At 48.6% G+C, this 21,335-nt stretch overlaps 6 protein-coding genes across 6 annotated transcripts; 4 read left to right on the plus strand and 2 right to left on the minus strand.

The window, feature by feature from the left end:
- Positions 1-368: 368 nt before the first annotated feature.
- PEX2_066640 (type I polyketide synthase) lies at positions 369-8,441 on the minus strand (the record flags this gene model as incomplete). Its single annotated transcript, XM_016743935.1, has 13 exons — positions 369-1,256; positions 1,326-1,803; positions 1,855-2,195; positions 2,255-2,329; positions 2,382-2,663; positions 2,721-3,584; positions 3,640-3,665; positions 3,715-3,811; positions 3,870-6,028; positions 6,083-6,532; positions 6,593-7,268; positions 7,334-7,847; positions 7,897-8,441. The coding sequence occupies 13 exons, from the start codon at positions 8,439-8,441 to the stop codon at positions 369-371; spliced, it is 7,395 nt and encodes a 2,464-aa protein (XP_016599648.1).
- A 1,158-nt stretch (positions 8,442-9,599) lies between these two features.
- PEX2_066650 (Male sterility, NAD-binding) lies at positions 9,600-10,817 on the plus strand (the record flags this gene model as incomplete). The annotated part of the gene is made up of 1 exon (XM_016743936.1): positions 9,600-10,817. One exon carries the CDS (start codon positions 9,600-9,602, stop codon positions 10,815-10,817), a length of 1,218 nt encoding a protein of 405 aa, XP_016599649.1.
- Positions 10,818-12,400: 1,583 nt separating this feature from the next.
- Positions 12,401-14,047, plus strand: PEX2_066660 (uncharacterized protein; the record flags this gene model as incomplete). Its single annotated transcript, XM_016743937.1, has 1 exon — positions 12,401-14,047. One exon carries the CDS (start codon positions 12,401-12,403, stop codon positions 14,045-14,047), a length of 1,647 nt encoding a protein of 548 aa, XP_016599650.1.
- Positions 14,048-14,218: 171 nt separating this feature from the next.
- PEX2_066670 (uncharacterized protein) lies at positions 14,219-15,142 on the minus strand (the record flags this gene model as incomplete). The annotated part of the gene is made up of 2 exons (XM_016743938.1): positions 14,219-14,663; positions 14,718-15,142. The coding sequence occupies 2 exons, from the start codon at positions 15,140-15,142 to the stop codon at positions 14,219-14,221; spliced, it is 870 nt and encodes a 289-aa protein (XP_016599651.1).
- Positions 15,143-15,869: 727 nt separating this feature from the next.
- On the plus strand, positions 15,870-17,339 carry PEX2_066680 (putative C6 transcription factor; the record flags this gene model as incomplete). The annotated part of the gene is made up of 1 exon (XM_016743939.1): positions 15,870-17,339. One exon carries the CDS (start codon positions 15,870-15,872, stop codon positions 17,337-17,339), a length of 1,470 nt encoding a protein of 489 aa, XP_016599652.1.
- Positions 17,340-19,225: 1,886 nt separating this feature from the next.
- PEX2_066690 (sugar porter family MFS transporter) lies at positions 19,226-21,076 on the plus strand (the record flags this gene model as incomplete). Its single annotated transcript, XM_016743940.1, has 4 exons — positions 19,226-19,344; positions 19,398-20,263; positions 20,320-20,580; positions 20,640-21,076. 4 exons carry the CDS (start codon positions 19,226-19,228, stop codon positions 21,074-21,076), a joined length of 1,683 nt encoding a protein of 560 aa, XP_016599653.1.
- Between the last annotated feature and the right edge of the window lie 259 nt (positions 21,077-21,335).

Genomic DNA, 21,335 nt, shown 5'->3' on the forward strand with positions numbered 1-21,335 from the left:
TATATAGGGCTTGGCACTAGAAAATTTACTTCACACCGACCAATCAAATCCGGAAGGTCATTCTACAGCTTTTTTCTAGAGATAAAGATCTCGGGAACTATTTCAAACGGCGTTTGCTTGCTAGAGTCGCCTCATACTACGCTAAATATACATCACTCACACAGTTTGACTACGTAGTAGGTTTTTAGTCTTCCTCTCCCTTGTCAAAATATAGCAGTACAGAGTACGTTTAAATGTCTACAATGCCAACCAAAATGCATATTGGTGTGGGTCTGGCATGACTAAGAGACCCATTTCGAACCATTTTGCACAGTTATATATCCACATCCTGTCTAGCTATCTAATTGCAACTGGCCTGCAGCAGCTTCTTAGGTAGCACGCTGATCATATTTCTCCCCAAGTCCCTTCAAAACAACCTTCACCAAACCTCCCAATGTCCCTGCTCTGTTGATTTCCACTGTAGGAATCTCCAAGCCCAATGACCTCCGTAGCCAATTTCTAACCTCTATCGCCATGAGGGAGTCCACTGGCATGCCCGCTAATGCCTCAGTATCGTCTGCAGAATCTGGTCCTTCCTCCTGCGTCTGCCCTGTAAGATTATGGCTGATGAACTTGCCGAGTTCCTTCATCAAGGCGACCTCAGTCTCTTTTTTGCCCGTCAGCGAGGGGTCCGCTTGTATCTGAGCAAGGAGGGCCTTCAGCGCATTTGCATGAGATGACGAGTCCCCGCCAATGCCATCACTAGTAGACTCAAGGTTGGGATAAATCGAAAATCGAGCGTCCCGTCCACCAAGGAATATTTCCTTGGGTAGATCGGCGCGACGCCTCGTGTGCGCGAGTCCCATTGCCATTGCTCCAGTCGCATTAGAACCACTGACCGGCGATATGTTGATCGCTGCGGCGAGTGCGTCAATCACTTCCCCTTCATGGAGCACATGCAGCCCGATCGATTGTATTCTCTGGAGGAACCGTGAGTTGCGACTTGCAGCACCTACATCTCCAACCACTCCGAGGTGCAAGATAGAAGAAGGGAGTCCCTGCTGCCGTCGATACCGAGTAAATGCTTCCAAAAACGTAGTTGCTGCTGCATAATTGGCCTGGCCAGTGTTACCACATACGCCAGCAATTGAGCCAAACACGACAAAGAAATCGAGTGAGTGTTTCAATGTGGCATGATGCAGGTTCCAGGTTCCGGCAACTTTCGGCGCCAAGGCGGCTTCCCACTCCTCGTGGCTCATCTGCAAGAAGAGCCGATCCTAATATGAAAATCATTAGACGCTGTGTTTGGCAGGGCGTTTGGGCGAGAAAGGGGGAGAAATTCTTACATTCAAGTCAACTGCCATCTGGAGGATACCAGCAAGGGGCCGCGTGCATGTGGCAACAGCCTCCTTTACATTATTGAGATTCGTCACATTGCCTGGGACACAAATGACTTGGCAACCCTGCGTCTCAAGTTCCTGAATAAATGCTTGATCCTCCTCAGATTTTCCAGCTGACCGCGAGAGGAAAATAAGCTCTCGCGCATTCTGCTCAACCATCCATGTTGACACAGATCGCCCAATACCACCAAGCCCACCAATCAGCAGATAAGCGGCATCAGATCGGAATGTCGGGAATGTTTTCACAACAGGAGGAGGCAAACTCTCCACGGAGGTTGGCATACGCACCAAAATCTTACCTAGGTGAGTGCCGGCTTGCATGTACCGGAATGCACTGACGATATCGATTGCATCAAAGACTTTGACAGGTTTGATAGGCCCGATTTTCCCTTGACGATACCAATCAGAAAATGTTGCCAGGGTGCTGCGATGTGTTAGTTATTTTTTTGCCTTCGCACGTCCATCTGTGACGAACCTTTTGAGAATTTTTGGAGTCTCCTTGCAAACCTGTGCGAGGTCAACACCGAAAAATGCTCGGTTGGCTTCGAAGAGGCTCATATTCAGCATGCCATGACTTATGAAGTCACGTTTTCCCAATTCAACCATCCGACCGAACTTCGCAACGCATTCCCACGACGCGTGTAATAAGTTACCGGACAATGAATTGAGCACTACATCAACTCCCCTTCCAGCGGTGGCACGCATAAGGTCCGGTTGGAAGGACGTGTTGCGAGAGTTGAATATTCGTTCTCGAGGTAAACCAAAATGTTCCATCAAATGGGCTACCTTTTTTTCGTTGCCGACAGTAGCATATATCTATATTGACTAATGGTTAGCTTTAAATAACCATACTCATTACGGGAAGGTTGGCTGACCTCGGTACCAACGGCCTGGCATACTTGAAGAGCAGCTAGTCCAACCCCGCCACATGCAGAGTGAATGAGCACCGACTGGTATCGTGTTAGCTACCACCCATAACCAAGGAACACAATAGTGACTCACCTGGCCCTTCTTCAAAGCGCCAATTTCAAGCAGTGAATAGAGAACAGTGACGTAGGCTGTTAGCATAGTGGCAGCATCTGCCATCGACAACCCCTGTGGCAGCTTTATACAAGCTTCATGGGGTACTACAACGTTTGAGGCCAGGACCCCAGAATGCATCAAGACTACACGGTCGCCCACTGTGATATCCGTCACATCGGCTCCAACTCGAAGCACAATACCACTACCTTCGAGCCCGAGATCCTCTTTATTCCCGAAAAAGCCCATTGCAACCATCATATCCTAGGGTAAATTTATCAGCAAAATATGCAAGGTTGGTGTGGAGCGAAAGAAACCCACTTTGAAGTTCAATCCTACGTAGTCCATCTCAACTTCAACATGTTCCTCATTCAACTCATAGGATGCCTCTTTCTCTGCCCAGTGTAGGGTATCTAACAGTCCATATGTCGTGAGAGCTAACTTTCGAGACGAATCCGAACGAGGTGGGCTTGCGAGCTGCTCGACGAGAGGTGTCCAGTGGTACCGGCCGACCTTAATCTCGCCTTCGTGCAATGCAAACTCATACTCTGGATCAGGAAGGGACTGGGCGCGAGATCTTTGTATCTTCTCACACACCTGTACAACGGCCTTTGCGCTAGCCGTGTCCCAGGCGGGAACCTCCAGAATTGAAATATCAAGCAACAGCTCTGCCCGTAAAGTGCGGGCGAGCCCATGGATGAAGCCAAAAATTGGATCAGAGCAGGTGTGGGAAGTTGACTGCGTGACCCACAGGATTTGGCATTCTTGCGCTTGCTCTATGTAGCGTTGGAATACCTCGTAGTCATCCTTCGGCAGGGAACCTATTGGGGCTCCTTGAAGATCCAGCAGAGACACGACGAATTTTCCTTGGGGTGGAGTTTCGTGCAGGGTGGTCCAGTTAGTGATATAGCCTTTGTCACGGACCTGCAACTCGACATCACTCGCCCACTCGCACGGGGTAGAATTACTTTTTAGCAGCCAGATATCGTTAGGAATGGTGATCTCGTCCACCGGTCGTGACAACATGCTGGCAGATACATGATAGGGCGGCTTGTGATCATAAGCTATCACATCAGCTCCAGTGAAACCTGCAGCTCGTAGCTCCCGATCCCATCGCTCGGGTGAAATATATGGTTGGTCTGATCGGCCGTCATCCTCCCCCAACCACCAGCCGGGAAATACACCCTATAAAATCTATAAGCAAGACAGATAGTGGGGCTAAAAAAAAGCCGGGACCTACCATAGTGAAATTCGCAGTTAATATTTCTGCATTCTAGTTAGCTAAGTGGTCCAATCTTGAGAGGGGTTGACATACCCGGGCAGATCTCATGGAGTAAGAAGCGGCCGGTGGGCTTCAGGAGAAGATGCACATAACATAGTGCGGGGTGAAGACTAGGGGTAGCGTGGAGAACCTGGTGGAGAAGACGAGTTAAACTATGTTAAAGACAAACATTCTAGTCAAACACTCACATTGGAAGCGATGATCAAGTCAAAGCTATGAGCATCAAACCCTTGCTCGAGAGGATCTAGGGTGATATCAAGAACTTTGTATTCCATGCCCTGCTCATGGCCAAATCTCTCCGTTGCCGCAGCCATAAATCCCGACGATATATCAGTAAAAACATATTGACTATACATTCGCTCCCCACTGGGGGATTTCAGAAGCTCTAGAGCCATGGCAGTTGCAGAGCCGGTACCTGCACCAATCTCAAGTATTCGTAGTCCGGGATTGGAATGGCAGAGTAGCGGTAGGAAGGGCTTCCAATCAGCATACTGTGTGTGTGCACCGTGGAACTTGTGCAGCAAGTTGTCCTTCACGAGGACCTCCAGTGGGTTACTTTCTCCAGATGTGAATGCTATGCAGTTATCGAAGACGACCTGGGTGCAATCCACAAGTGGAGCATCAAAGGTAAACTTGGTCTCCGCTAACACCTTCCGTATCATTTCCTGTCTGTCTGAAGAACTTAGCAATGCCCACTGAGGTGACTCTGGGTAGATGGATTGCCGTCCACTTGTTTTGATATTGAAAGCTGCGTCTATGATGAATTTCTTCCATTTTGCGGAATGTGGTGATGCTGGTTCAACATCTTCAATTTTGTCCGCCGTCTCTAGAACAAAAAGTACGGATATCTGGCCCAAGGCTTTGATATTCATGGCCTGCGCTGTGTAATCAAGTGGTGTAGACAGAAGTGCTGATAAAGGCAGGAAATCAATGCCCGATTTCCACTCAAGGTGGGCTAATGAGCCTGCGACCCCAGTTCCGGAATCTATATTGTCATTTTCCAAGGCGAAAAGGTAAGCACCTTGAATGGAGAGTACTACCTTGTCGCCAAGCATTGCAATGGCATCGCCCAGTTGGCCATCTCTTGTACCGCGCTTGGTACGGGCGCTTGCTGACATAGGCGGACCCCCTGATCCAACAAACAAGGAATCTATCATAGCTGGAACATAAATTGTTGTGAGATGCCGCAGCAATCCTTGAGAACAGGCCACACCCATAAGTTGGAGACATTGATCAATCGCCGTGGGATGCAGCGAATACCTGCTCCCAGGCAGCCCGCGGTTACCCAAAACAGTCGCAGTTGCCCGTGGCCCGGTGGGATCAGCTGTGATTTTCTCCAGGCCCTGGAATTGACTACCGTAATCTATACCGCTCCTTTGAAGAACACGGTACACGCCTTCAGATGGGACGGATCGCTTATAGGAAGAGATTGGGAATGACTCTGGAGGATGATCGGACCCTGCTCTTACTTGACCCTGGCAATGCATCGTCCACCGTTCCCCGTCATGCGCCATGATTTTGAAACCGTACCAGCCGGACGGAACCCTGTCAGCCACTTCGACTGGACTAAGGCTCGTTACCATCTCGATCTGGTCTCCCTCATGGAATAGAAGTGGCGTTATAAATGTCATATTACGCACCGAATAACTGTCGTTGTCTGGATGCAGCTGCTGAACTGCCTCGCCTACCATAGCGACAAATCCAGCACCAGGGAATGTAACGGCTCCTTGGATTAAATGATCCAAAAGCCAGGACACATTGTCCAACGTGACTAGATTGCGCCAAGACGGCTCATGATCGGTGGTATCGACAACCCGCGAACCGAGGACTTCATGATGAGGAAACGCGCGCTGCCTCCACTCCCTGCTCAGTCGACTCTCACTCCAGTAAGGGCGGTCGTGTTGCCAAGGATAAGGTGGAAGATCAGTCAACGTATTGCCCAGCTCGGTTATGCTTGACAGATTGACTCCCAGACCAGTCGCATGTGCCTGTCCCGCTGTGCATAGTAGCTGGGTTTGGACATCCTCTTCATATCTGAATAGGGTGGGGATATAGACTGGTGATCTCGCTGACAGAATCCGGAAGATTTGTCGCAGAGGGGCGGCGAGGGCTGAGTGCGGTCCAACTTCTAGGAAGACCGGGGTTCCGCTAGTGGGTAGACTCTGAATAGCCTCTGTAAAAAGTACCGGTGATTCCAAATTCTGTCGCCAGTATGATGCATCTAGTTTGCGAGGGTCGGTTATTGTGTCGCCAGTCACACTGGAACAGAAGGGAAGCATTGCCTCCTCATATTCAATATGGTGAGAGATACAATGTTCATATTCAGAGCCAATCTGTTTCATGTGGTCTGCAAATAATGTAAGCGCATGAGTACTAGATCAGGGCTCAGGAGGCAATTTACCAGAGTGATAAGCAATTTTAACTGTGAGCCGCCGGCACAGTGTATCTGAATTTGCCGCCTTAATGTTTTTGATCGCACGGTCAATCGAGTCTTTATCTCCTGATAGGGTGACACTATGCGGACTATTGTGGCAGGCAACAACCACTCCAGGTGTTAAGTACGGTACCACTTCGTCCGGAGTGAGGCCAACAGCCACCATAGCACCTGAGCCTTCTAGCGGCTTTGCGACTTTGCCTCGATAGTATGCTATGATTATAGCAGTTCTCATCGAAATGGCTCGCGCAGCATACGCAGCCACGATCTCTCCACTGGAATGACCCACAACTGTGGATGGCTCGATTCCCCAGCCCCGAAGAATGTTCACCAGGCCAATTTGAAGCGCAATGCAGAGAGGCTGAGAGAACTCGGCTTCGTGGATGCGAGAGATAGAACTCTCTTGCCTTAGTTCATCTAGTAGGTAAGTTAGTCAAAGGGTTCTCGTAACTCTAGGGGTAGGGCCCTCGATCTTACCATATAATAGCCAATTTGGGCCATCAGGCAGTTGCTGGAGTGCCTCATCCATTATTTTGATATCCTCCTTGAATATTGGGAAGCTAGACAGAAGCCTTAGCCCCATTCCTGGCCATTGAGCACCCTGACCTGTGAACACAAAGGTGACACTCGGGGAACTTGTATTGAAGATCGTAAATGCCGTATCGTCTATTGTGGCTTTAGTTGGATGTACCACGGCAAAAGCCCGGTGGGGAAGATGCGATCTTCGCGCAGCCAAAGTGTATGAAAGATCATGTATGCGGCTGGGGTGATTCTTTACATAGTCGACAATCTGGGCAATGCGCTTGCGAAGAGTTTCTACAGTGTGTGCAGATATGACCAAAAGTTGTGGGTCAGAAATTCCAAGCGATGCATTCTGAGACTTTGGAGAGATTGTAGACGCGGACTCCAGAATAGCGTGGGCATTGGATCCCCCGATACCAAAAGAATTGACGCTGATCCTTTGGGGTCTGCCAGCAGGCCACAGAGTCGGTTCTAGGGGGACATGGAGATTTGCGTCTTGGAATGGAATTTGGGGATTTGGTGTTTTGAAATGGATATTTGGTGCGATGGTCTTGTTTTCAAGTGACAAAATGGATTTGATAATGCTGGTGATGCCTGAGGCACCCTCTGAGTGACCGACATTTGGTTTGACCTGTGAAATGTCTAACATAAGTAATTACCTTCGATATTGACAACTTTGCGAATAATCACACTAACCGCGGTGATATATGTTACTTCTCCTTGAGTCATTTTTGCAACAACTGATGCTTCGATGACATCGCCAACGGCTGTTCCAGTCCCATGGCATTCAAAGACAGGTGTTTCGTGGATTGCATCAATGCCCGCAATCTGATACGCGTGCCGGATCAACCTCTCTTGGGATATAGGACATGGTTGGGAAAAGTTAGGTGTCTTGCCGTCGTGGTTGGTCACTGTGGAGCGGATGACGGCACGGATAGCGTCATTATCACGAAGCGCGTCCCGCAATGGTTTGAGATATATGCAGTTGATCCCTTCACCACGACCGTAGCCGTCTGCGTCAGCATCAAAGGTATGAGAGATACCACTTGGTGATAAGACCATGTTTTTGGTCATAGCATCCGTCATGGTTGGGCCCCATATAAGGCTTGTCCCGCCCACTAGAGCTGTTGAGCACTCTCCAGACCTAAGTGCTTGACTGGCCTCGTTCAGGCAAACTAAGGATGAAGAGCAAGCTGTTTGAATAGTCATGCTGCCATGGGTCAGAACTTTTGAACATAAAAACAGCGTGCCGCACTCACCTCGGGCCCAGGAGATCAAACCGATACGACACTTGGTTTGCTAGCGCGAAACTACCGGTGGCGATGGGATATATTTGATTCAGATGCTGGGGATCTTTATGCGATATCTCTAGCCAATCCTCCCCAAAAACGCCCACAAAACAACCGATTTTCTCACCGCGCCACTTGGTCTCCCCCGAGTTTTCCAGGCACTCCCAAACCACCTCCAGCAAGAGCCGTTGCTGGGGGTCCAGGCGTGCTGCCTCGTGGGGAGGAACAGAAAAGAACGAGGCGTCGAAACAGGCTGGATCTTCTTGCAAAAAGAACCCTTTTTTCATTTCCCTCAGATCACCACAATCAGGGCTGCTAGATGCCTCTCTCGAACAGCGCGAGGGAGGCGCTTCACAAAAGCCATCTCGTTTATTCACGAGCATGTCCCAAAACTCATCTCCACATCGAACACCGCCTGGTAGCCGCATTGCCATACCAATGATGGCAATTGGCTCCCCAAAATCATCCTCGTGGTTTCTGCATGATGATTGTCCTTGTCCAGTTGTAGAGTTCATTTTGGTCGAATGATGGATAGTTTGAGACTGGATCAAGATTGCTGCAGAGCAGACAAAACAAAGGTTGAACTAGGCTTTGGGCTCCGATTCACAATGTATGGCCTTTTGACCATGGACGAAATTTCGAGTAAATTGGCATTTGGGCCAAATCTACACACAATATGTACCTACATATCCTGGTTCTGTAAGATACAAGAAAGGCATTTCCTCCGAAATCCTCCGCTACCGGAAGAGTGGCATGTACCTGAGTGGTTTCCCGGTGATATTTGCGGACACTGCAAAGAAAGAAATGCGCATATAGTTCCAGCTCGCCCTCGAATAGCATTAAATTCTCAATTTTGTTCAACACTACTCAAACTAAAACACGCATATGTGTGACTGCAACACAACTAGTCACCGAGCTGCCATCTGTATATCATATGAGGTGGCAAAAGTTTATTCTTGCCATATTGAAGTAAGTATATCGAAGGCTATGAATTAAATAAACCAACCAGCTGGCTAATTTGAGGTGATTTTCTTGGTGGAGATTTTTACCTTGCGTCATAAAGCAAAGCTCAGCGTGATTATAGAATATATCAACATATCAGGTGGTGATTTATTATCACCAAGATCTGGTACTACAAAGGCTAGAACAATCAGAAGGAAAGGTCGGCGAAAAGAGCTCCACAACCCTCCGGATGTCCAACCCAATCTCCTACTAAAGGTGTTCAACGCAACCCACCTTCATCTAGCTATTGTGACTCTTATGTGGAAAAAAAAGGTACTTCAGTTTAGAGATATTCTGAGCCATGAACCAGTACAACCCAATTTCCATTGAGGGGTAATGCGTTAGGCCGATTAGGCTGTTTCATTCCGTCATTCGGAATCAAGACGCCATGATAGTTTTGACTATCTTCCTGTGCCGATATTGCCGAAAATGGCTGCGAGAAACAAGGTCCAGGTCCAAAAGCAAGAGAATAATATATTACCACTAGACGATAGACTATGGCTTACAAACTTTATTACAGACTGTAGGTGATAAGTGGGTGTAGGTCTTGTCCATTAAAACCTTTATCAAGCCATCTGATTGTCCCAGGAAAGCTCGTTAGTACAAAAACACCTTATATGTTGTAAGGATCACAAGTTCCAACCAGGAGCAGGAAATAACTTTTGATCAACATGGACAGCGAATGGTTTCGAGGACAAGTGGTCTTCCTCACCGGAGCAACTGGAAATCTTGGCGGTTGCCTTTTATACAAGCTAACGATTCAGCTTCCAACTGCCAAAATATTCGTGCTAGTGCGGGGGTCCGTCCAAAAGGCAATCAAAGCATGGGAGCAGTCGATGCCAGAGCAATTGGAGGAGATTATAGCCACTTGCAAAGTCCAATTCTTCCTCGGTGACGTGACCCAGCCGAACCTCGGTCTCTTACCCGACAACCTATCGCGCCTACAAAATGAGGCCACGGTAGTAATCAACGCTGCTGGAGACATTGCTTTATCTCGAGATCTCGCAGAGACTATACCAATCAATTGCACTGCTCATCTGACACTGGCTGCTCTACTAGACAGTTTCACTCAGTTGCAGCGCTTCCTTCACATATCAACTACATATGTCTCTAGCTTCCTCCCCGACGGCGTGGTCAAGGAACAAGTCTATCCTCTATACGAAGACCCAGTGGAGGAACTAGGGAGGATTCTCGTCACAGGAAAATCATCTTATACGAAACAATTCGCGGCTCCCTATGCGTTGGCTAAACACCTCGCTGAATGTTTGCTTCTGAGTGGCGGCCACAAATTCCCCATCCTCATTGTGCGACCCTGCCTCATATCACCAGCTATTGCGGAGCCCTACTCACTCTACGGCAGCGATGGTGCCATACCCGTACATTCCTTTCTCCAGATACTCCTAGGAGATTCCGAATATGGGCCTCTGAAGCTCGAGCAGACACTACCTTCACATGCAGCCTGTAATGAGATCCCAGTTGACCTCGTGGCACGCACTTGTCTTGCTCATGTTGCTGAAGGAACGACAGGTGTGGTCCACGCCAGCGCCGACCTGTACGTTTCCTGGTCAATTGGAGAATTGCTCGAGCGGATGCGCCGTCACGCTCCAGAGGGAGCAGTCGACCAGGTACGAAAGGCCGGGATTGAACACGGAGAAGTCACGGCTCCTGAATTTTACACCATGATCCAACAGTTTGCACGGGACTGGAAAATTGAATGCATGCGATCTGCTCACCTGAAGCAGGTAGTGGGTCCATTGGGGCTTGGGCTCGGAGATCATGACCCAGAGATATTCTTTAAGCTTCGTATCGAGCGATTGGCGAAGACTCTTTTGGAAAGGCTGGAAAGTGCGATTGTGGCAAGCAACAAGGTATATCCGAATATCTCTTAAAAAGTAATGACTATGTTTTGGTGGTAGGCGTCCACCAGTCTGTTCAATGGTTGTTCTTGATGTATTAGAATCCAACGCTTTCGTGGAATTTCTCAGCACAACCCATAGTATTGAGTATCGAAGGCTCCTTCGCAGAGTTGCGCTGAGCCGAGATTCTTTTCCAAAAGAGGAAACCACGTGTAAGCGCCATAGGATTTCTACTGGGTAGGAATTATGAGAATATTTATTCTTCACATTCTACCACAAATCTATTCAGCGTATTATTAGTATCCTCCATCTTGGAATAGGGTTAGTTCTCCGACCGAAGTGGTGCCCAACGAGCGAACCAACGTTCTAACAAAGCAGCTAGCCAGAACGTATGCCACCGGTTCATAACTCTCCTCTGAGATAACACCTCACCGCCTCGTTCATCGCCGCCTTCTTGAAGCATAAACTACTTCGTAATTAATCTCAGTCTGTATATTAATGTCACCATCTATTTTATTTTCTATAAGAATGGTAAGCTGGGTTAAAGGCCTTATGATGTCTTTGAGCTGGTCTTTTAGCTGGTCTTTTTAGATGTATGTAAAGGAGTTAAAAAAAGGATACATTATAAGCAACTTTTCTATATATAGTCAGGGGCACTTCGACCTTACGACTAACGATTGATCTTAAACCCTATAAAGATACGATCATCTCTCTTCTAAACCGGTGGATCTTCTAATTCAATGTACAATACTTTACTTTTGATATTCTTCAATTTATTCATAAAGTATACTCTTATAACGTATAAATCATATACTCTTAGAGAGTATATACATGGTAGGTAGGTTAATACAATTGGAGAGGTAAAAAAACTGCATACTACACTTTGAACATGGTACTTCTAGGTTAGAAAGTGAGAGTGGAGCTAAGTTACTGCCTGGTAATATTAACCAATGTCGGAGTTATGAACCGGTGGCATACTTAGTCACCCGTAAACGTGGCCTAGAATTATCACGCCGTAATCCTTACAGGTATTTGAAATGGGAACCTGGGTCTGCATCCCTCTAATTCCAAGATAAGACCCGCCTTGGTCCATCGGCGAACGAGGATCCAGAGTGACAGCTGCGCCACAAAAAAACATTCTCAGCTGTGATAATCAACAAATCAGCCGAGCCAAAACGCAAAAGCAAACACATCGGGATTTGAATAGACCAAAATAGCACTAAATGGAGTGTGCTGGCTATCCTGACTGGAAATTCTGCAAATAGGGAAAACTAGCCGATGCAAACCCGTCGTTCGGAATGGCCGTAGTGTGGAGACCATGTGGCTAGACCAAATGTGCTCCTCCACGTGCTCTATGGTGTATACTATTGTAATATTCCTCAGCCTGGTCTGGTCGATATTGTATTTCGAAATGCGATGCATCGTGTTGAATGCCCTCCGATAAAGAAAGGTGGAGCCGAGCCAAGGTCAGGAATAAGATAGCGAGCTAAAGTGTCGTAATATTTGATCTGTATGAGAGTGAGAATGGATCCGACAGAGAAAATAAATAGCTTTTGATGACCGCTGCTTTCGGTCGTTGCTTCTCATCTATACTGCTGTAATCATCGACCTGAAAGATGATCTCAAAAGTGCTGCCACCATGCCTTCATCCAACACTCCTACAGGTGTATCTTGCATGGGTGGACGGCTGGCTCTTCGTTTCGAATGGTCATGACACAGCGCCGAAGCAGCTCATCAGCCTGGGCGAACTGGCTTCTCTTTTCGACGAAGAAAATATATCTCGGTTGATGGATCATACCTGTTTGATGCAAGTCATCCACTCGCTAAAACAACACCTCAAGGATGGGACAGTCACATTGGGGGGACGAACACCCCCTGCATGTGAAGAGACGAACCTGCTTTCCGAACGATATAATCCCCAAGTCGAGTGTACATGCGAGGACACCCAGCCCACCATGCAGCAACAGAATAATTGTCATTCCGGGCAGCACAGATGTCATGCCATCCAAAGCATGAAAGAAGTCATGGAAACAGTCATCGAGCGAAAAGACGAATGGCACAGCATTGGTCTCTTCACGCCAACGAAACTCAGACTCGCAGTTGACGAGCTAGTGAACTCAAACACCGACATTCAGCAGCCCCCCACTACATGCCAAGGAACAGAATCATCTTCCATTCCAAGAATTCAAGCACCAGACCGTCGCCCAAACCCATCCGTTGACAGCAACCCCCGAATCGGAAATCAACTCTACCCGACCGCTGAACAACTCAAAATCTGTGCAGATGCAAAGTACTTCGGAGTTATAGCCTGCGGTGGAAGTCTCTGTGATGAAGGTCTGGCTCGGGCTGTGGCGGACTCATGCAACGACATCCTAATCGGCGATTATTGCGAAGCCGCAGATGCAGAGGGGCTCAAGCTTCTTCAGCAAGTGGGCGCCGCAGCTATGTCATTTCTAAGACTCTGCAATATGGCCGGTCGGGCCACGGACTGGCAATTCGATAATTTGTCTGCATACATCGTGCAATGTCGGGTCCTCGGCTACTATCGTGACCATGCCCGCTCTCGTCTACCAGACGGAATCTATGGAAGTCGTATGACAGGACTCGGTGTGCATCGACACATCGACGTTGCGGCTTTTCATGGGGTGATGACTGCGTCGCTTGGAACGGGTCAGGAGGTGACTGAGGAACAATACTCGCGGATCGTGGAGGCGACGGTTTATATCAACGATTTTGTTGATCTTCGTGGCGATACTATGCGCAAGCAGCGTGAGAATGTTATACTTCGTGGAATCCGAGGGAATTTGTGCACCTACCTTGACGAGATGATTGGGAAGTGTTTGGATTCAGCGGCTGATGTGATTGAGTCGAGCGAACTGGGAGCACTGGTTGTCATGGGGTATTGCAACTGGGCTATCATGTCGGCCCATCACAAAGTCTATGAGTTGCTCAAGGGGATCCGACGTGTTCAAAAACAATCTGCGTGTGAATATTTGTCAGTGTCCCAGACTATGCGATATGAACGGCTACTCGAAGCACTGAGACCCTACGGTACTCTTGGAAATGACGGGCCGCGCGTGTCGAAGAAGAGGATTGAGATGGATAAGACTTATGGTCTCTGCCAAGGATCTCCAGAGAGACATATCGCATGGCTTGCCGATGCTACTCGGAGCTTGTTAGAGCCGACAACGCTGAGGCAGATTGTAGATGTGGTCCATTTTGAGTGGAGTGGTGATGTGGGTGCTGTTGATTATTGTCCCTAATCATTATATATAACTTCTTAAATGTTCCAATACTGAATACCGCGTTTTGGCATGCAGAGAGTTTGTATAAGTTGGCTATTTAACCTGCCTGTTTAAGTTTTCATACGGACTTGGATACATAGAAATTGTTGAACATAAGATAATGAAGCTCTCTCCTAAATACAAGAAACTTTAAAAAAACAAAAATGAGGCTCTGAGCCTCGAAGCGCCACTGGTGGCTGTAGTTGAGGTAGCCTCAGAGGTAGAACGAGCCGGCACGGGGGTTGTCGTCACTGCAGTTGGTGTTGAGGTCGTAGAAACCGCCGCCTTGTTGTTGATTGAGCTAGTTGAAGATGAAATGTCAACGATACCGCTCGTTGTGGAACTTGCGCTCGTGCTAACGGAGCTTGCATCGCTTCCACCATCACCGCATTGAACCACAGTTTCCCAACCACCGGCATATGTCTCCTCCCAGTATGATGATTGGTTTCCAAGAGCAAAGTAGTTAAAGGAATAGGCCGAGCCAGGTTGGTTGTGTGCGTTTTGGAAAAACTTGACAGCACACTCGTCGCTACATGGGAAGTCGGTTTTGGCCCAATCGTCGCTCGCGGGATAGGTCAAGAAGCAGTAATCAGACCTACGAAAATATAAGCACAGGCACCCTGAGCAAACCTCTATTTACGGAACTTACCCGCTCTTGGCACAAGATTTGACGTAGTTGTACTGGAAAACCTCGCCCACAGTGGCAACGGGAGCCTGATAGACATATTTATTCCCGCTGGCAATGCCAGCTAGGTCGCCATCCTTGTTGCATGCAGCCTTGACGTTCTTGACATACTGGGTCAATGAATCACTGCATGTCATGGTGCACATAGCCTGCAAGTCCGAGGCTTGCGGATCGAAGTCAGGATCCATAGAGCCCACGATCTTGAGGAGGGTTTCATCGCAGTTGATACTGGCGCTGTAGGCGTCCTTGCAAGTTTGTGACGTCGTGTTTGCTAGGTCCTTGGTTGTATAGGCCCAACTAGGACCAGAAGTATTGAGATTGAAGGTAGCAGTTGCCTGGCCCAAAGCAGCGGACAACGCGACGAAGCGAAAGATTGTGGTGGAGGCCATTTTGCTGAGAATATGAAACGAGCGACAAGAAGAGTTGAATTAAATTACTCCAAATACCAAGAAATGACAGACAAAAGAAAATTAATACCCAGAATTATTTAGGGTTGACTGCCAAGTTTTGGGGAAGCATTAAGTAGCCACAGAGAAGGCCCCCAAATTTTCAGGGGTAGTTCCGACTTGAGCCGCAAGGCCCACATGAAAAACTCGAAGGCCATAGATGGGGCTAGATTATTATGGAAGTCTGATTTGATTCCTACGAACGGCAATAAATTGCACATAAAGGGTCGATGCTTTTCTATCATACGAGTCTGAGAGCCAGTGTAATGACTGCTGCAGGATGAGTGGTGGCCTGGAAGTCTGAAGACCGTTCAGTCGCCGCTAACTAGTTATTTGCTAGCTATTTACTCCGTACTCGGCTCTTGAAACATCACACTTACATGGTTACTGATGGACCACTAAGAGTTAAGCATGCCTAGGGGCGCTCGAAAGCAAAATATCACAGGTTGCAGTTTGTTGAGGTAGCTTACTCAGCCATCCGCACCACCTGGGCACCTGGGCAACTGCACTTGTTGAACAAACGAGAATGCTCCGTTCAGGCTCAGTGTCCTCATTATTATGATTTTTTGAGAAAAGTGGAGAGAAAGACGGAAAGGCAGTATTCAATCACTCATGGTGGCTATCGCCATTCATACTAGACTATCCAGCCCATAAAAATCGAACATCCAACATGGAGGAACCGGTCCCGCCATTACGAACTGAATCAAGAATGCCGGACACCTTCAACAGCGCCACGCCGCTTATCGAAGAGGAGGCCTTCTTATCGCCGGGAACATTCTCCAGCGCAGATGACTACGCCGCCAACCCCAGATTCCTTGAATTACAAGAAGAACTCCGCTGCGTACTCTTTTCCGCGGTAGCCAGTCTCGAGCCAGCAACCTACACAACCCCAGCTCCTCTAGAACCAATACAAGGACCGCAGCCCCGACCCCCACGCCAAAGCCTAGACTTCACCCGGGTCCTCTCAATCCCCAAAATCAGGCTAATCTTCTACCTAAAAAATTGGATCACGGAATGTGCGCCCTATCTCGATAAATTCGACGAGGCACGCCATTTCGGCGTCCACATCCCAATCCTAGCACAAGGCTCACCAGCCCTGTTCTACGCAATCCTCGCCTTCTCCGCACGGCAGACAGAGCGCAAAGCCTGCCTGGACAAAGCCTACGACAGTCTCGAGCTGTACCAAGAGTCCATCCGCCTCCTGGCACCATTACTCCAAGCAAAAGACCCCAATGTCCTCGTGACGGTATGCATCCTCGCCGTAATGGAACTAATGTCCGTCAGCCCACGCGACTGGCGAAGACACGTGGAAGGCTGCGCCGCGCTCTTCGACTCGTTCAACGTGAACGGGCTCTCGGGTGGACATCTACAAGCCGTGTTCTGGTGCTATGCGCGCATGGAGCTGTGCGGCGCGATAATCTCCAACGGTGTGGAGAGTACAGTCCTCCCGCTGGAGAAATGGGTCCCCGCTATGCCGCAGGCTTCTTCGAAGGAGGCGCAGGAGGATATCATCCGCGATTCTTTCTGTGAGAAGGGCCGTGCGTCCGCTGATATGCATGCCAATTGGGCGGTTTATCTGTGCGCGAAGGCATGTGACCTCTCTTGTCGTCGAACGCGGTTCTTGGAGTTGGGTGAGGTGTCTGATGATGCGCGCCCATTTTCAGAACAGTGGAGTCGGCTTTGGGAAGAGCTGCAGTACTGGCTTGAGCAGCGCCCGCCTGCTATGCTGCCTATCAAGACTACGGGGATGGGCAGTGGGCAGATCTTTCCGGAGATTCTGTTTGCACATTGGGCTGCTATTTCTGGGAATCAGTTGTATCATGCTGCATCTATTATGATGTTGGATATGAGGCCCGTTGAGAGGGGGCCGCCTCCTTCCAAGCCACATTTTTCGTCTATTTGGCATGCCCGCAGGGTTTGTGGGATTTCCTTGACGAATCCTCATAGTGGGAATTTGATCAATGCTATTCAGCCACTCTACATTGCGGGGAAGTTACTCAGCCATCATAGTGAGCATGTTGAGGTAGCGAAGCTGTTCAAGATTATTGAGCGCACGACTGGATGGGGTGCTTTGTGGCGACTGAAGGATCTTGAGAGAGCTTGGGGGTATGAACCGGGGGAGATCTCCGGTGTGATTTGAGATTCTGGCCTCAGATGATACAGTTTCAATTCTGTTGCGGTTCAGTACCTTGCATTTGCTCCGACGTGATTGTGACCCCAGGAAGTTTGAACCCCGATTCAACGACCGGCAAGCAACATGCAAAAATAAAGGTCACACAAACGATGAAAGTGGTGTTATCCATTGCAACCACGCGATACATCGACCCCAGGCCCCTCTCGGGGTTCACGCCACTTCAAAGTACTTGCAACACAAGACAAGATCTGTCGTACAAACCCCAATCGACCAGTTCTACTTCGAATCTCTTCAAGTCCCAATCAAACCCTAGAACATCAGCTCCGGTCGCCTCTAATGTGTTCAAATGAACATATCCACCCATGATCACCAGCTCCTTTGCGAGTGATGGCGCGGCCAGCTGTTGGCTGTATGTGGGTTCTCATCCAAGAAGCTGGTATTTCTAAAAACAACACGTTCCTCTCTTGGGCATCGTGGGGCATGGACCTTTTCTCTTTGAAAGACTGGCTGGAGAAATAAAGATTATTTGGCGGCGTTCTCCCCGATGATGAGAATGTCTGCTTGCTTCTCCACGAGTTCCGGGTTAACTCGAAAAAGGCGATCGATAGGAGCTGCTACCAAGACACGGAATCTCCTCTATCCGTGCCTAAAGTGTTTCCGCTACTTTTCACAGAGAACGGTCCTCTCTCGGGGTATAACCGCTATACACTGGCCGACGTATAGTAATTATCCCGGATGGCAAGCTCCTCATCGACCTTTGCAAACCTCCTGGTCAGTGGGTAGGAATCGAGAAGCTGCACTTAGGAAAGAGGCAGCGAGAATCAGGATAGTTATTCCTGTCAATAAGTCTAAACAAGAAGCCAGAGCTTTCTTGATATGGCTTAGGGGAGATTAGCCTCGTTTTTTTACAAATCCCCGGATATCTACCAATACTGTTTCTTTCGAATGATTTCTTACTCGGGGCTAGATCGGATCTTCCGATCTCACTTCTAGTCTTTTCTTTGTATCTTGTCTTACAACAAGATTGCGTTATTACACATTATCGCGGTGACGTATGTATGTTACTATCTCACCAGCAGACAAGCCTAAAATTTCCACCACGCTAATTAGGGTCACCAGGTACGGCAAGAATCCTGCCGTACACCAATCATTGTTCATGATGGCGTAATGTTTATCCCGGATGTGGGGTAGCAACGAACCGATGTGGACCAATGCATTGCAGGGCCAAGGAGGAAATTTGTGTAGTCCACACCGTTATATCAACTTAAATCAACGGTCCGAAACATCTTCAAGTATCTATAATACTTTACGGATATTCGAACTTCTATCTCAACCCCAGACTCCCCAAATGTGTTTTGACGTCAATATCTCAACCTCACTAAGCGATGACAGTGGCTCTGTTTCCCCCAAAAGGAACGGGTCACACCTCCACACCCAGATTTTAATGAGACCGATTTATAGCCTAAGCCGGGCTAGCCCGCTCAGGGCCCGAAGGACGAAATAGGAAACCGATTCAACCCGAGATGTCCACTTCTTTCCCGTCTCCACTGTCGATGCCGTTCTTGGAGATTGGAGGCTACGTACCGCCCAAAAGGGTTTAGCGAGTCAGTTCCTCCACCATTTTGCCTCCACAAAAAATAACAAAATTTGGGGTTCCGGGGTTGTTGGCCCACGAGACAAGAAACTGGAGAAGCTCAATTTGTCCAGATGAGGCCTTTTTTTTTTCTTTTCACGTGGTGCCACTCGGGCTATGACAGAATTAAATCAAACTGTTCAATTCAATGCAAAAATGGGCGTATATATTGAGCCCCTCTTTCCCCCATGTTTTCAATTCCCCAGATTTTATCTCATAGTGCTACTTTGGAATTCCCCCTGATCCAATATCACCCAACATGACAATCCGATCATCCACTGAAGTGGAATCCATCCCGCGAGTCCAACTCGCGAAGAAATCCATGTGGCAGTCTATCTTCGACAACCCCAAAGTGCTAGCCATTGCCTTCTTCGCCTCGTAGGACATCCCTTCACATTGACATCCCCAAACTCAACACTAACAACCCCTAGATTCGGTGGCTTCGAATATGGCTACCAACAAGGTGTCCTCGGTCAATCCCTGGTCATGACCCGCTTCACAGAGAACTTCCCAACAGTAGTAGCATCCTCCACCGCAACAGGCTGGCTGACCTCCGTCCTCCAATTGGGCGGTATCGTCGGCTCCCTGGCAGCCGGTATCCTGGGCGAAGTCTACTCGCGCAAATACACAATGTTCTTCGCCTGCTGCTGGGTCATCCTCGGAAGCTACCTGTACATCGGCGCGACTGCCGGCAACCCGTCCCTACTGTACGCGGGCCGATTCTTCACCGGCCTTGGCGTCGGCTTGTTCAGTGGTGTGGGGCCTCTCTACAACGCTGAACTGGCAGCACCTGAAATGCGTGGTCTGCTTGTTTCGTTCTACCAGTTTGCTACTATCCTCGGAATCATGATTTCGTTCTGGGTTGGCTATGGTAGTAACAACATCGGCGGTACGGGAGCTACTCAGTCTGATCTTGCTTGGCGTCTGCCTTCTATTATTCAGGGTATTCCTGCTGTTGCGCTTGCTTGTGGTATTTGGTTTATGCCTTTCTCACCCCGCTGGCTGGTTAAGCAGGGTCGCGACCAGGAGGCGCAGGACACTATCGCTTGGATGCGGAAGCTCACTGTTGACCATGAGCTTGTGCAGATGGAGTACCTTGAGATTAAGGCTGAGGCTGTGTTTGAGGAGCGGGCGTTTGCTAAGGCTTCGCCTAAGCTTGCCGACAAGGAGAAGAAGAGTGTTTTCATGAACCAGATCGCGCAATACACCAACTGCTTCCGCTCGATGGATAACTTCAAGCGTGTTTGCATTGCCTGGTTGGTTATGTTCTTCCAGCAATGGAGTGGTGTCGATGCTAGTAAGTTGACTTGTCTGGGGGATATTGGGAATGTTTGGCTAACTATTATCCACTAGTTATCTACTACGCCTCCAATGTCTTCCTTAGTCTCGGACTGACTGGCGGTACCATTGCGCTCCTGGCAACCGGTGTGACTGGTGTCGTCTTCCTTATCAGCACCATCCCAGGAATGTTAGTCATCGATAGATTCGGCCGCAAGCCCATGCTTCTGGGTGGATCGATCGTTATGCTTGTCAGCATGGTTATCGTCGGTGTGATTGTGGCCAAGTTCCAACACGACTGGCCCCACCATGTGGCAGCCGGCTGGACCGCAGTTGGTGAGTACCGAACACATATTTCCAACCCACAATTAAAATCGCTAACTTGACCGTTCTAGCTTTGATCTGGCTGTATATTGCAGGCTTCGGCGCCACCTGGGGCCCCGTCTCATGGACCCTCATTTCCGAGATCTTCCCACTTTCCATTCGCGCAAAGGGTGCCTCCATCGGCGCCTTCAGCAACTGGATCAACAACTTCGCTATTGCGTTCTTTGTTCCCCCTATGCTCAAAAGCTGGGAATGGGGTACTTACATATTCTTCGCTGCTTTCCTTGCCTGCGGCATCGTCTGGGTTTGGATCTTCCTGCCTGAAACCAAGGGCGCGTCTCTGGAAGATATGGATCGTGTTTTCAACAGTAATGCCGGCGAGCAGGATGCTGAGCTTCTCCGTGAAGCGCAGCGCGATGTTGGTCTGACTTCTTTCCTTGAGCGTATGTCAGGCAATGGCGGTGATCTTGAGAAAAATGAGAGGTCACAGTATATTGAGAAGGTTTGAGTGGGTTCTATAAAAATGGGCCTTGGCTCAATATCGCATCTAGTCTATAATTTATTCAATGTTTATGAAGTCATTTCATTTATGTGCATATCTGTGAAATTTTTGGCTTGATTGTTTGATGTATAAAGACCCTGGGCATAGTTCCAGCCATTCAGCAAGTCGGCACCTTCCCCGTTTAGAACCTTCCACAAGCAAACAAACTGCATATAAAACTCTGCCCCTCCCTCCTCCTCTTCCCCCTTTCCTTTTCTTCTTCTCT

This window comes from Penicillium expansum (assembly GCF_000769745.1).
Source record: "Penicillium expansum strain MD-8 chromosome Unknown contig224, whole genome shotgun sequence".
Classification (NCBI taxonomy): Eukaryota; Fungi; Ascomycota; class Eurotiomycetes; order Eurotiales; family Aspergillaceae; genus Penicillium; species Penicillium expansum.